General features: G+C 38.4%; 1 protein-coding gene and 3 non-coding genes across 4 annotated transcripts in view; 3 read left to right on the top strand and 1 right to left on the bottom strand.

Moving 5' to 3' along the window:
• The window catches only part of LOC108242990 (contactin-associated protein-like 4), a 32,443-nt gene extending 19,365 nt beyond the window's left edge, over positions 1 to 13,078 (top strand). Inside the window, exons 12-24 of the mRNA XM_017428166.3 lie at positions 26 to 145; positions 286 to 486; positions 1,395 to 1,557; positions 1,737 to 1,864; positions 1,983 to 2,153; positions 3,508 to 3,726; positions 4,671 to 4,910; positions 6,406 to 6,618; positions 8,227 to 8,360; positions 8,575 to 8,662; positions 10,334 to 10,549; positions 11,670 to 11,741; positions 11,931 to 13,078. Coding sequence (XP_017283655.2) covers positions 26 to 145; positions 286 to 486; positions 1,395 to 1,557; positions 1,737 to 1,864; positions 1,983 to 2,153; positions 3,508 to 3,726; positions 4,671 to 4,910; positions 6,406 to 6,618; positions 8,227 to 8,360; positions 8,575 to 8,662; positions 10,334 to 10,549; positions 11,670 to 11,741; positions 11,931 to 12,118 — 2,153 coding nt within the window. The 3' untranslated portion in view covers positions 12,119 to 13,078. The remainder of the gene's footprint in view (positions 1 to 25; positions 146 to 285; positions 487 to 1,394; positions 1,558 to 1,736; positions 1,865 to 1,982; positions 2,154 to 3,507; positions 3,727 to 4,670; positions 4,911 to 6,405; positions 6,619 to 8,226; positions 8,361 to 8,574; positions 8,663 to 10,333; positions 10,550 to 11,669; positions 11,742 to 11,930) is intronic.
• On the top strand, positions 8,837 to 8,909 carry trnar-ccg. The gene has a single exon. It is a non-coding gene; the product is annotated as a tRNA-Arg (tRNA).
• A 65-nt stretch (positions 13,079 to 13,143) lies between the features above and the next one.
• Positions 13,144 to 13,216, top strand: trnar-ccg. Its single transcript has one exon. It is a non-coding gene; the product is annotated as a tRNA-Arg (tRNA).
• A 1,099-nt stretch (positions 13,217 to 14,315) lies between these two features.
• On the bottom strand, positions 14,316 to 14,388 carry trnaq-cug. Its single transcript has one exon. It is a non-coding gene; the product is annotated as a tRNA-Gln (tRNA).
• Positions 14,389 to 14,653: the final 265 nt, after the last annotated feature.

The raw sequence follows: 14,653 nt of genomic DNA, 5'->3' as shown, positions 1-14,653 counted from the left end.
GATTATGCCTTTTTTCTCTCTTTAGCGATTTATGAACAGTCCTGTGAGGCATACAAACACAAAGGGAACACATCAGGGTATTATTACATCGATGTGGACGGCAGCGGACCTATCAAACCTCAGCTGATATTCTGCAACATGACAGGTAGCTCACACACACATCAAAACACAACATGAAGACACACTTGTAACCCGTTTCCTTTTCAACCCACCACCATTTCTGTCTGTCCTGCTGAGTGCACAAGCATGAACGTGAATTTTTGATGTCAATGTTATCCTTCACAGAGGATAAGACGTGGATGGTCATCCAGCACAACAACACAGAACTGACCAAAATCCATCCATTGCCAGAAAGAAGTCACTATTCCATTCACTTTGAATATGCAGCTGATGAGGAGCAGCTTTCAGCAATCATCAGCCAATCGGAGCACTGCGAACAAGAAGTGGAATACCACTGCAGGAAGTCACACTTCCTCAAGACACCAGGTGAGGCTTCTAGAAATGTTGATGTTTTAAAGAAATAATGCTCTGATGTAACAAAAGCTTAACTAACATGATTGATCTCATGAATGATCAACAGCCTGTACAAGGTGATATGAAAGAATAACATACCCAACGAAAAAAAATGTTAATATTTTCTTATTCTTCTTTTTAACTTAGCCACAGCGACCAGCTTTATTAATCTTTTTTCTTAAAGTTTTGGTTCACCTTTAAACCACTGTGTTTATTTTAGCCATAAAATATTGGCAACAGTATGCAGCACTTTTTTATTTGCTCCCAATAGAAATAGAAATAGAGTCTCATGCATGTTTTACTGTTTTTAGTGATAAATCAAAGTCTCCTTTAGATCTGCTTGACAATGATACAGTTAAACATTATCTTTAAGTTTTGTTGTTGTTTTGTTTTTTTGTGAATGACTGCACTATTTAAATACTGTTTTTTTCATTTACCATTTATATAGTTTACCAGAATTTAAGCTTTTAACTTAAATGATTTTAGTAGCATTATGCACCATGTACTCTCTTCTGTTCTTGTGTTTTCCTAATCCCTTTATAAAGTGACATTGTGGGACGATAAAACCAATCCAAGTAAAGCTTTCAGCTTGTATCATTCATTTACTGGGCTTTAAATATGAGACTATGTTCACTGACTGCACCTATTATGCGTTCACCACATCTGCACTACATTAAATTATAGTGTAATAGACATGCTGTTTATCTCCCACACCTCTCCTGCTTCTCTATGATTACATTAGGATGGATTCATGGAAGGTGATAGTTCGTTAGCTTCTGAACAATCTGATCTACGCCGTACTCTTTCTGAGCACCACTTGAGCAAACTTAAATCTGATGCAAGTGTCTGGTCTATTACTAATCAAAACCTCTGTGTTTCAGAAGGTTCTCCACTTAGCTGGTGGGTTGGAGGTCCAGGTAGAGGACTAAAGCAGACTCACTGGGATGAGGCTCTGCCAGGCAGCCAACAGTGTGCCTGCAGTGTGCAGGAGAACTGTGTAGACCCCAAACACCACTGCAGCTGTGATGCTGACAGCTCTGCATGGTACTGTATTCACTTTCCTGCTACTGATTATTATGGTAGTTACACTTCTTCTCATGAGTCATCTTTGTTTTTTTTCTCATTTGCTAGGGGTTTCTCCTGACAGAAATGTGGTGTCATCTCGAAACTTGTCTTATTTTGGCTTTCTTCCTTTTCCTTTCTCTCCATTTCCTACTTTACAGGGCTAATGACTCTGGTTTGTTGACTCATAAGGAGTCACTTCCTGTCAGATCTCTGGTGCTGCGAGACATCCAGAGGCCTGTATCAGAAAGTGCCTACAAGGTGGGACCTCTCCGATGCCACGGAGACAGTAAGTTCAAGCCCAACATTAAACATGATATCCCCATATGATAAGTGTTGTGACAATGTAATAAATAATCTGGTAAATTCTTAGTCCATATATATATATATCATAATGCATTTTGCAGAAAATATCTGGAATGCTGCGCTTTTCGACGAGGAGACATCGTACCTCCACTTTCCCACATTCCACGGAGAGCTAAGTGCCGACATCTCCTTCTTGTTTAAAACCACCTCATCCTCTGGCGTCTTCCTAGAAAACTTGGGCATCAGAGACTTTATTCGGATCGAGCTCAGCTGTAAGTAAAACCTCTAAGATAGCGGTCCAATCCAGACTTTACTAAGTGAGTACACTTTGAACAGGAAGGATCGTCCAAGTTTCACCAGAATTAAACTCAGCAGGTGGTGATGGTCTTGCCTGGGACTCTACCTCAGTCCATCTAAACTCCAAAAACATTTTTTTTTCTCTAGCTCTGTCATTTATTCGCCCTCAAATGGAAAATCACAGCAGTGTTGTTGTTGTGGCTCATTACTGCACACTTAAACAGTCATCACAACCCACTGAAAAACATTATTGTAGTTTAAACTGTAATTCGTAACTTTTTTTAGTTTCAAAGAAAAATCTATCACTGGAACTGTCAACGGGTTCTATTTCCATCTTCAGATGATAAAGCTCTTACTGGGAATAGGACTCCAGAGTCGTATGATCACAATAAGAAAGAGTTTAACAAGTTAAAATGACCTCCTTACACAGACACAGATACATTTGTTGGTTCTCTTACAGCTCATAGAAACAATGCTTCATTTCTTGTGAAAAGAAATTTGCTTAAAAGTGAAATTCATTTTTTTTACTTGTTTTACAAAGATACGCTAAGATAACATGGACTGATTTGTTGGTACTTAAAATGCCCATTAATCTTTGCATTATAGTGATGTTTTAAACTAAGTGTTTGATCTTAATTAGTGTTTCATCAGCCATTCAGCCTAGTTAAAGGGACCGAACATGGCACTGGGTAGTTTGGTATGGTTGAGTGTACCACACTGAACATGGAGCAGAGAAAGCAGAGGCGAGAGCTGTCTGAGGAGATTAGACAGAAGATTATAGATATCCATCCTTAAAATAAAGGCTACAAAACCATCTCCAAGCGGCTTCATGTTCCTGTAGCCAGAGTTGACAACATAAATAAAAAGTATAAGGTTCACGGAACTGTAGCCAACCTTCCAGGATGTGAACACAACAGGAAATGCATCCCCAGATTTATCAGATGGTAAAGAAAGAGCCAAGGAAACCACCAAAAACCAATCAAGCCAAACTCAAATGCCAACGTTCGTCACTTTCTGATTGCACCATCCGTCACATTGTTATTATTATGGAATCCATGGAAGAAGACCCAGGAGAGTTCCAGAAAAGCCAGACAGGAATTCACCAAAATGCATGTTGACAAAGCTCAAAGTTCCTAGGACTGATGAGACAAAACTGGAGGCTTTTTGGCCAGTCACAGTTGTGTTTTTTTATTATTATTGTAGAAGGGTATCAACAAATATATCCACATTTGTAGATTTTCACAAGTGAAAAACAGACTGAATAGGAAAAGGGCAGAACATTCTTGAATTTGTACATGAAGTTTTGATTTTCTTCCTTCCCTGTCGCAGCCTCCACTGAGGTCCTCTTCTCCTTTGATGTTGGTAACGGCCCTCTGGAGGTTCGTGTGAAGGCTGGCTTCCCGCTGAACGACAACAGGTGGCATCGCGTTCGAGCCGAGCGAAACGTGAAAGAGGCATCACTTCGCCTCGATGAGCTCCCTGCTGCCACACAGGAAGCTCCTGCTGATGGACACATTCACTTGCAGCTGAACAGCCAGTTATTTATAGGTGTGTTCAGCCATGTGTTCTTGTGACAAAACTACAAAACAAAACTGAAAAACAGCAAAACAATAGGACTTTCATAGAATCTTTATTTCAGTTTGTGTCAGTAGCTTTTTCTATATCAATTCCTTTTACAATATTCCTTGTGTTTAGTTTCTTCTTTTGCCTATGTTTTTTTTCCCCTTTTTACCTCTCACACTGCTCACAAAATCCCTCTCAACCCATTCGGCTCTGAGGGAGGTTGATGGTGTTACATATTTCTCTTCTCCTACGGGAGAAGCTCTGATTCACATCCTAAGTCAGACTCAACAGTGAACATATTTTACTCTGGTTACTGATCTAAAACAGACAAGAGAAAAACACGTAAAGGTCTTTGTTTGCGAAACCATCCTGTGACTTAGGCTTTTAGAAAATCCTCTCAAAATAACTGAAAAGTTTTTAGGACACAAAGTAAAACCTGTTTGTGGGGGAAGAGTAACCCTGGAAGAGCATTTGAACTCTGTCACTTAGTTAAGGCTACTTTCCTATAAACTCCTGAAGAAACTCAGAGTCCTAACAGGCACTCGTCAAAGTTGCAGTGCAGACTGTTTACCTCATCATAACAATGTGACGGGTGACAGATTGTCAGTCTCAGATAATTATAATGTTGCAGAGCTTGAGTTCTGAGGACGGCTGGAAGCTGCAATGGGAAAAGTTGCAAACCAATACGTTTTTGGGGTTGAATTTTATCCAGACAAACAAACTGTCCAGCTGAGACTGATAGCTAACCATCAGGAAGGTGTTTAATGAGCAGATGGTAAGTTTGATTCATCCAAGTAAAGTTTTCATTTAACTTTAGTTATTTATGTATATTATAGAAACTCTTTAGCTGCTATAAGACACACACAAGAACACTGATGGATTTTACTGTTCTGTTGACAAGAAACATTTCCTTTTTTATGTCTCTTTAGGAGGCACTGCTTCCAGGCAGAAGGGTTTTCGAGGTTGTATCCGCTCCCTGCGGCTGAACGGCATCACTCTGGACCTGGAGGAGAGAGCTAGGATCACCCCTGGGGTTCAGGCCGGATGTCCAGGCCACTGCAGCAGCTATGGCTCCCTCTGCCAGAACTTTGGCCACTGTGTTGAAGACGTCAAAAGCTTTTCCTGTAACTGCGGCTTATCAGCTTACAGTGGAGCTTTCTGCGACGAAGGTAGGTTTTGTCACCAGTGTCCGACATAATATACTTGCAGAAGTAGGTAGTAACTGTTGATCATTTAATTTATTCAGGTAATTGTGTCACTTTTCTATTTGCAGAAAAGCTGAATTGTAGATTCAGACAGCTCATAATAACTACAAAGAATGTGGTGATATTTAGGTCTCAGTTTCAAACACTCACTATTTGTTATTGTGTCCCAAAAGACTCAGAGAATTTAAAAAAAAATTAAGTTATTTTGTAACTTCAATAGTCATGTTATGCCCTTTTTTCAGAAATAGACACAAAGTCCTGGAAATTTAATAAAATATCTGTGATTTGCTTCGGTCATTAATAAGTTTATAGCGCTGCTCTTTTATCTTTTCTGTATTCACAGATCTAGTCTTTGCAGCTTGTTTTAGAAGGTGGAGTGAGACACAGCTCCACTCCACCTACACCACAGGATCTTTTTTAATTAGTTGTAGAGCTTTGATGTACCTAACAAAGTAAGACCTGACCCTTAAGGGAGGGATACTGTTATGGTCTCTGTCTCAGATTTTGGGTTTTTATCTTCTCTTTTAGTCACCCTTTTGTGTGCACTCGGCATGCTTTGCTAACCCTGTGTACATGTGTTTAGATCATTTCTGATGCTTTGTTCTTGTGAATCATGTCACATTCTTCCTCATACAAAGAATATAACAAAAATGTGCTTTCCAGAAACAAAAACAAAGCATGACTAAAGAGTATTTTGGACACTGAACTGGTAAATGAAATAATATTAAATTTGAAAGTCGAATTTTGTGCGGTTCTAATGTTTTTTAAAACCCTCTCTTGACACTTGCACCTTGTCATTATGTGTTTTACTTCTGCTTGTTGAGTTTACACAAGTAAACTTGTGAAAGAAACACTGAGTCACTTCAGCAGCCCAGTAACGCAGCCTCTTGTGTATTCAATAATTAAGAACCCCAGCTGTGCAGCTTGTTGAAACTCCACAGATTTATCTGCACAGGAAGTCAGACCTCTGTCACCTGACTGTGATATAATTAGAGAGCCAGATTTGGAAAAGTTTTTATCACCTGTCAGCTGGTTTTTCTGAGGCTGCTTTTTGCACTGGCTTACTAATTAGGTGATGTCAGGGCAACAGAGGCACTACACATTTATGAATAATACATAAGGGTCCTCCCGAGAGATTAGTTTTTACTTAGAGTCAGTGTGAAGACATACTTTTTGTGTCATGCAAATCAGATGCAAAATATACACTGTGCATGGAAAAAGTTTTGATTAAAAAAAGACTTTTAGCCCATTAAAATTAAATAAAGCTTTTGTGTGAATCTCACTTCCTGACACTGAGCAACATTTATGCAGTTTTATTATCGCCACTATGTTTTTGGTAGGGTTTTTTTGTTTGTTAGTGTTTCTAGTTTTTTTATTATTATTATGGAATGAATATAAAAATGTGCTACCTGATGTAAAAAAGGTTTTGTAACTAAAGCTTTTGAATTTCCCCCTGCAGAAGTCTCAGTCAGCTTCAAACCAGAGACATCCATCAGCTACAGCTTTGAGGCGCAAATGGCGAACGAGCCGAACAGCACCTCCTTCTTCTCCTCCATGATCCTGAGAGCAGAAAACATCTCCCTTAGCTTCAGGACCAGCCAGAGTCCTGCTTTACTCCTTTATGTGGTCTCTCACCACAGAGAGTACCTGGCTTTGTTACTCAATAAGCAAGGTGAATATTCTGGGATTTATTTGCACTTTAATCCAGGAGAAAGTTATGCCTTAATAATGAGGTAAGTTCACTATAAAAAAGGGTGTTTGAGCAACAAGGTGGCAGTAACGTCATAAAAGGCAAAAATTACAAGATGTTTAACAATTAGAAAGACGAGCCTACATACGAGTGGTGTTACTGAAGTATTATAACGTGAAACCAGCAAGAGGTTTACACTTTTCTGCCTGGGTTTTCATTCCTCTCATCCCATCAACTCTTCTTCACATCTTTGTTTTTGTTACATTGTCCTGACGTCAACCAGAAAAGAGCCAAGTGAGAGTCATCTGCAATGAAAGGGACAAAAAGAGTTGAAAGTCCAATAAAATGGGACTCCATCTAGATTAGCAGTAAATAGATTGTGAGTTGGCTCAGTTATGAACCCAGATTTGAGGAAGCAGGTGGCCAGCAGGTTATTGTGGTGACCAGGTAGTCAACAGGAAGCTGCATTTAACTCAAGCACCCAATTCAAATTCTTGATTGGGTTTTTTTAAGGACATTCATAAAAGAAAGATGTGCTGCAGCATCTGCAACTATGACCTGAAATATGTGGTATTTACCATAATCCTATTTGTAAAATGGATCAAAGGGGTGAAATCTGCCTCTGAACAGGTGGTTAATATTGTGAAAGTTTGTATTTTACCTCAGAGCTTCTTTTCCTCAAAGTAACCAAATTATTTTGTTGCCATTTAAATTAGTCACTGGTGTTTACACAGGTTTCTGATTTCTGTCATTTGATTTGTTGAATAATATTGTTAAATTTTGCAGCTTTGCGCAGGTGATTTTTTTTTTCCTGCTTTCATACCTTAAAAGCAATCATAGAAAACCAGTGAAGTCTGAACAAAAACATGGAAATTTGCTGCTGTTAACAACTTTTGAAAGATAAGGTTTTCAGCCATCACCAACTTTTCAACACCTACAGGCTCTCAGCTGAGTCACTGATCTTTGTCAGCCCTGAAATCACCTCCTCTGATCTGTTAATTATGGTCATCATTGCTGTGTGAACACAGTCGGCTTTGCGGAACTGAGACAAGTGGTAATTAATTGTTAAAAACAATTAACAGTGCAGGAAGTGGTGAGTAACAGATGATTTAAAAATGTAACTCAGGCATTTATTTGTGGCCTCAACATTATTATCCAGTAAAAAAGAGAAAACTAATTACGATTTTTCACAGATTTGGGAAAACAATTTGTTAATTGTAACTGACTCTGATGTGTCATCTGATGAGACACATAGATCATTAAGGCTAAAAACTAAACAGATTTTCCATTTTTAATTGTTATTTCTCAACTGTTAAATTATGTCTGAAAGCACCAATTCTTATGTTTTTAGAACAGTGCTTTAGGAAATAAACAATTGTTACACATATTTTGAATATTGTTCTTTTAGCTGCTCCCTTCTGCAGGGGGTTTCACAGCAAGTTTTAAAAAGACTAAAAGATTGTCTTTTAAACAAAGATTTTAAGTGAAAGCTCACAACTACGTCTTCATCATAAAGTCTTTGTCTTAGTATATGTTACGCTGAAATATAACTGATAAATATAACAATATATTGCTTATTTCTGAGTGCAGACAAGCTGGAAGTGAGGTACCGACTGGACAGCAGCAAAGATGCAGAGATCCTGAGGAGCAAAGTGAAGAACCTCGCCGACCAGCAGCTGCATTCTGTTACCATCAGCAGACTGGCAGACGCTGTCACTCTGCAGGTAACACATCATTTAAACACAAGAACCTTTAATTCTGCATCCTGAATCAGCCTGGAGCTTCTCTGAAAGTCCTCTCGAGAAACAACAAACAGGCAGCGGATACAGGCTGCCCCATGCCTTCAGTACCTTGAAGACACATCTTAATTTTTTAAAGATCAATATATCAACAATTCTTTGAAGATAGTTTGAACTGAAACCTTCCATTTTCTTTCAGATTGACCAACATGACAAAGAGGATTTCAACCTGACATCTGATGTTGAATTCAACGGCGTTGGGTCACTGACTCTTGGCAGAGTTCACAGTAAGTTTTAAACTGGCTGTGTGAGAGCACTCAGGTCGCCCGTCACCATGAAGGATGGGCAATCATGTAAATGCCTTTATCTGTGTGCGCCAGATTCCATCCAAATCAGCATATCTTTATTGTTTAAGGAGTGTTCTAAAGACTCTTAGACCACTTACAGCACATTCAGCACATGGCCCAGTGGCCTAAAGGACACGGTATCAGCCTCCGGAGCTGGGGATTGTGGGTTCGAGTCCCACCTGGGTCAGTATTACTAATTAGATTCTTCAACAAGTATGGTTCACCATTAAATGCATTTGATAGATTCTAAGAAATATATTTCAACCCATTTCATGTTAGCTATCACAGCTGAGCAGCCTTAAATATGGCTGTATGTCAAGTTTACAGATAGTGGTTGAAGCTAAGAATACCATAAGCATTAACATATCATGTGAGATGTTTGTTTTTAACTTTGATGAAGAACTACAGTTTGTTCCTATAGGTGCTCAAGTTAAAAGACAAGTTTTGTCTAAGAAAAGATCTCTGAAATAGTGGAACTCATCTTTCAGATAAATTTTAACTTGTATGTGCTATTAGTTAATTAGAGTTCCCCAGGGCTCTGTACTTTTTACTTTTGGCACATGGCCCAGTGGCCTAAAGGACAAGGTATCAGCCTCTAGAGCTGGGGATTGTGGGTTCAAGTCCCACCTGGGTCAGCTTTACTGATTAACTTCTTCAACAATGCATTTGGTTGTGTCTTTGCAAAATATCTCTTAAACTATAGGTTCTATTAAAACATGTAGAAAGAAAGGATTGGTTATATATATGAACTTTTAGAGTCAACCTATATCAAGTAAGCTGTCACAACTTATCAGTCTTAGCAACCATACATATGGCTATAACTCAGCCAAGTTTACAGATAACCAGCTGAAATTTGGTATAGTTGTAGCTAAAAATACCCTGAGCATTAACAGATAATGTAAGATGTTTGTTTTCTAACTTTGGCATGCAGGATGGTAGGTGACAGGCATTCCTTCAAGAAATGCAGTTTAATTGGTAATAGAGTGTTCAGTCTCTTCAAACATAGCTGAAACAATGGAGTTTTCTAGATTTACAAGGCTTTCTTAAGAGATAAAATATGTTGAGAATGCTCCTAACACCTCAATCTGCTTTTTAAGGCAAGTTATTTTGTTATACATATTGTTGTTAAGATCCTTTTTGGAAATTATTGGGTGCTTTAATGATTCTACTAACTCTTTTATTCCATATCAAATGCACATTGTATCATAACTGCACTAATAAGTAGGCCTCTCTTGGGTATAATGTGCACCTACTATAATATTTAAACCCAAATGGCTGCAGTGTGCAATGGTTTTACAATTCAATTTGGATTTATTTAAAAATGATAAAAATAGCAGTGTGTAATCTAAAATGTAACCTTCAGTGACAGGTGAGTAAATATATATTTTAATAAGAAAGGAAGCTGTGCATCAACCCTGGCCCAGGCGTAGCTGAGCTGAAGCAAGTTTGATATAAAATGTGATGCAAGTCATAATTAACAAACTTGGTTTCAGAATTGTCCATGATTTAGAGATTGACATAAGAAGACATACTGCATGTGTACATTTCTTCATACAAATTAAAAAAAAAAACATTAGGACCTTCTCGTAAATATCCTGTCTTTCTGTGCAGTTTCACCAGAGCTGGATCCAGAACTGACTCAGCTCGGCTCTCTGGGTTTCACGGGCTGTCTGTCTGCAGTCATTTTTAACTCCATCAGTCCCCTGAAAGCTGCTCTGGTCCACCCAAACACCAGTCCGGTTGTTGTCAGAGGCCCACTCATCCGGTCCAGTTGTGGCTTCACTTCTGCCAATCCCTATGCAGCAGAGACCATACGCCATCAGTCAGGTCAGAGCAAAACATTTCTGGTTTTGTCATGGGTATTGTCACCCTTTTACTCCCTATTTTAACCCATTCTTATTCCCCACTCAGCACATACTAATATCATGTCAAATTTTACTGGCTGCCCTATTACCTTTTCTTTTTCAAGCATGGGGGACTGATCTATACCTGTATGTTGTCATTATGTATCTCACAGCTAGAGGGAAGGTAGGTTTTAATCATCAAACTCTGAGGTACACAAGAATGTGTGTGGTGTACAAAATATCCTGTATATTGAAACAAGACACAACTCTCTACAACTGATTAACTTATGGAGTCAGACCAATTCAAGATGGCTGCCTCAGGTATTGGACCACAGAAAAAAGACTTATTATTAATAACTCAGTCAATTTTACAGATATTGAGCTAAGATATGGGGTGGTAATAGCTGGCAGTCATCCCCAACACATACTTAATATCGTGCATAACATTGTTTTCATTTACTTGTTGTTTTTGACCAAAATGACAATAATGTTTTCATTTTTTAACATAGATGATCTTAGTTTAAACCTCTGGCATGAAAGTGATCCCTTGATGACATGCAATCATCGAGGGACTGCCAGGCTTTTAATTCAATTCTCAATTTGCATCACCAAAACGAGACCAACATCAATAGTTGATTTTGGGCACTAGGAACCTTTTATAGTCTTATAATATTTTGTTATAATTTAAAAAGTTACCCCTTTTATTTGTGTTCACTCCGCAGGAATTGTAATCAGTTTTAGATTAAGGAACTTTTCACACTTGCTGCATCAGAACCTGTCATTACACAAAAAAAGTGTAAACTTTTATGAAATGCAGCTGATTAAAATAACAACTGGTAAGAACAACCAATAAAACCGAAAAGACAGGAAATGGCCAAACTGTAATTGCAGAAACAATCCGGTGGCTCTCGCCTTATTTCAGTGTTCCTACACTTTGTGTGAATTCAACCAAAGAGCAAGCTCTTTAAAGCTCTTTCCTTTTAATCTGAAGTAATTGACTAAGGTTTATTCTTGTCATGTCACTTTCTGTCTTTCCTTGTAATCCTGTCTCTTAAAAACTTGTATTTCCTCTCTATTTTTCCCTTCTCCCCTCTGTGCTGCAGACCAGTCTGGATCAGATAGAGCAGGTCAGCCTTTAGTGAATGCCATCAGAACTGACTCAGCTCTCATCGGAGGTATTTGAGCAGCAATCATTTTTAGTGTCAGGCTAAAAATGGCTGACAATGTGATATAATTTAGTTTTTCCTTCATCTTTTGATTTTCTAACTCTCTTAGCGTCTGTAAAACAACTCAAAACTGAAAACTTGAACAATTCTTGCATTGAGAGCTGATTTCACATTGGCCCTTTTTGTTTTGTCTTGTAGGTATCATAGCTGTGGTGATCTTTGGGATGGTGTTTGCATTGGTCATGCTGGCCCGATTCTTATACAGAAGGAAGGGGACATGTCAAAATCAGGAGGTGGAGAAACCAGAAGATGCATCTGAGCTGCCCTTTTCCAATCAGACCTGCTCGCAGAATGGGTTAGAAAACCAGAAGGAATATTTTATTTAGAAGGGGAGCTCTCTGGAAGGGTTGGAGTTGAGAAGGAGAGAAACAAAGAAAGATGTCAAGTCCTTCTTTTACAAACTGAGCCCAAACAAGTTTTTTCTCTCTGATTGTGTTTTTATACAGCTTCTGTAAAGACATTTTTAAATGTGTCAATAGTCTGTTAAGGAATTGTGACCAGATAATGATGTGTATCATAAACTTGTGATTGTACTTTAGACTTTTCAGGGTTTTGTTTTTTGTTTTTTAAATATGAAGGTGATTTGTAAATTATTTTCTGGATTTTATAAGGAGTCTACGGAGAGAGGGTAACAGCTGTAGACATTTTATCTCTCCTGGTAATTTTCATCAAATCTCTGGTAGCAGCATTTTGAATCAGCTGGAGATTTTTCAGAGAACTGATTAGACAACTCCATGAAAAGGAATTACTTACAGAAGTAAGAAAGGGGTAGACTAGAGTGTGACTACACAAAACAAGGCGGTCCTGGAAATTTGATTATATGGAGTTAAATGACATATCCTGCTCAAAAATAACACGAAGAGTCCTTTCATTAGTGCTGGAGGCCAAGTTAATGCCATCCTGAGTAGGTGAAGGACTGCAGTTTGTCCCTATAGGTGCTCAAGTTAAAAGACAACAAACATTGTGTTGTCTGAATTTAGAAGCAGGTTTTTATGTCTCATGCTTGTAGTCTACATAACTGATTGGATTCATCAGGATCATGTATAAATAAATAACTAATGATTTTACCCAAAGGAAGCACTCAGTATAGAGGGGAAAATATTGCTCCAAGTACAGAACCCTGGGGAACTCTTAAAAGATTAACTAATAGCACAAACAAGCTAAAAAATCATCTTCACCAAAGTTGGAAAGAAACATCTCACATGATATGTTAATGCTTAGGATATTCTTAGCTACAACCACTATCAATGCCTTAATCTGTGTGCGCCAGATTCCATCCATATCAGCATATTTTTGTTGCTTAAGGAGTGATCTAAAGACTCTTAGACCACTTACAGTACATTCAGCACATGGCCCAGTGGCCTAAAGGACAAGGTATCGGCCTCCGGAGCTGGGGATTGTGGGTTCGAGTCCCACCTGGGTCAGCATCAATGATTAGCTTCTTCAACAAGAATGATTCACTCACCACCATTATGTGCAATTGGTTGTCTGTTACAGAAATATCTCTTGTATAAACCTTCAGAGCAGGGATTGGCCCAAAATGTGAAAAGAGCCAAATTGGACCAAAAAACAAATTTGTCTCTGCAAAAAATTAAAAGCCTTATAATGAAGGCAACACATGCTATATAGTATACCTGCCTTCAATCTTGTAGGTGTGACCAGATGCAAACACAAAAATATATTTCTCTCCACTATCTTTTTCCATTTTCAAACATGCTCCAAGGAGCCACGGGTTGCCGACCCCCACTTTAGAGTCAACCCATTTAAAGTTAGCTATTTATATAAATACATATGTTTGTTAGAACCTGTAACTCATGAGATATTTTGCAAACAGACAACCAAATGCATCTAATGGGGAAAAGTATTTGAATCATTCTTGTTGAAGAAGGTATTCAGTTAAGCTGACCCAGATGGGACTCGAACCCATAATCCCTAGCTCCAAAGGCTGATACCTTGTCCTTTAGGCCATGTGCTGAATGTGCTGTAAATGGTCTAAGAGTCTTTAGAACACTCCTTTGACAACAAAAACATGCTGATTTGGATGTCTGGCGTATACAGATAAAGGCATTTACATGATTGCCCATCTTTCATGGTGGCGGGCAACCTGAGTGCTCTCACACAGCCAGTTTAAAACTTACTGTGAACTCTGCCAAGAGTCAGTGACCCAACGCCGTTGAATTCAACATCAGATGTCAGGTTAAAATCCTCTTTGTCATGTTGGTCAATCTGAAAGAAAATGGAAGGTTTCAGTTCAAAATATGTTCAAATAATCAGTGATATATTGAACTGAAACTTTAGATTAAATGCATTTGGTTGTCTGTTTGCAAAATACCTCATGAGCTATAGTTTCTAAGAAACATATTTCTAACAGGAAGCATTCAGTATAGAGGGGAAAATATTGCTCCAAGTACAGAACCCTTGGGAACTCCTAAAAAATTAACTAATAGCACAAGCAAGTTAAAATTTATCTGACAAATAACTTTCACTATTCAAGAGTGCTTTCTTTATCCAATAACATGCATTTGACCCAGGTGGGACTTGAACCCACAATCCCCAGCTCCAGAGGCTGATGCCTTATCCATTAGGCCACTGGACCATGAAGAAATAGACCCTAAAAGATCCTAAAAGACCCTAAAAGATCCACAGCTGAATTAGGACAGAGATTTAATAATAACTATGCTTGGTTGGATATATCCTGGGCATTCTCTTGTCTCTTCCTATAATTAACAGCTGACTACTTAGATGCATTTTATAGGTAATTCTGATTTGATCACAGACGGTACCTCAGTTCTTAGATTAAAGGTCTGCCTTGTTACTATTAATTCCTGATTTTTCACTTTGTTGAATTTCTTCCTTTCAGT

This window comes from Kryptolebias marmoratus, linkage group LG22 (assembly GCF_001649575.2).
Source record: "Kryptolebias marmoratus isolate JLee-2015 linkage group LG22, ASM164957v2, whole genome shotgun sequence".
NCBI classification, from domain to species: domain Eukaryota; kingdom Metazoa; phylum Chordata; class Actinopteri; order Cyprinodontiformes; family Rivulidae; genus Kryptolebias; species Kryptolebias marmoratus.
This window is presented reverse-complemented; position numbering and strand designations above follow the sequence as displayed.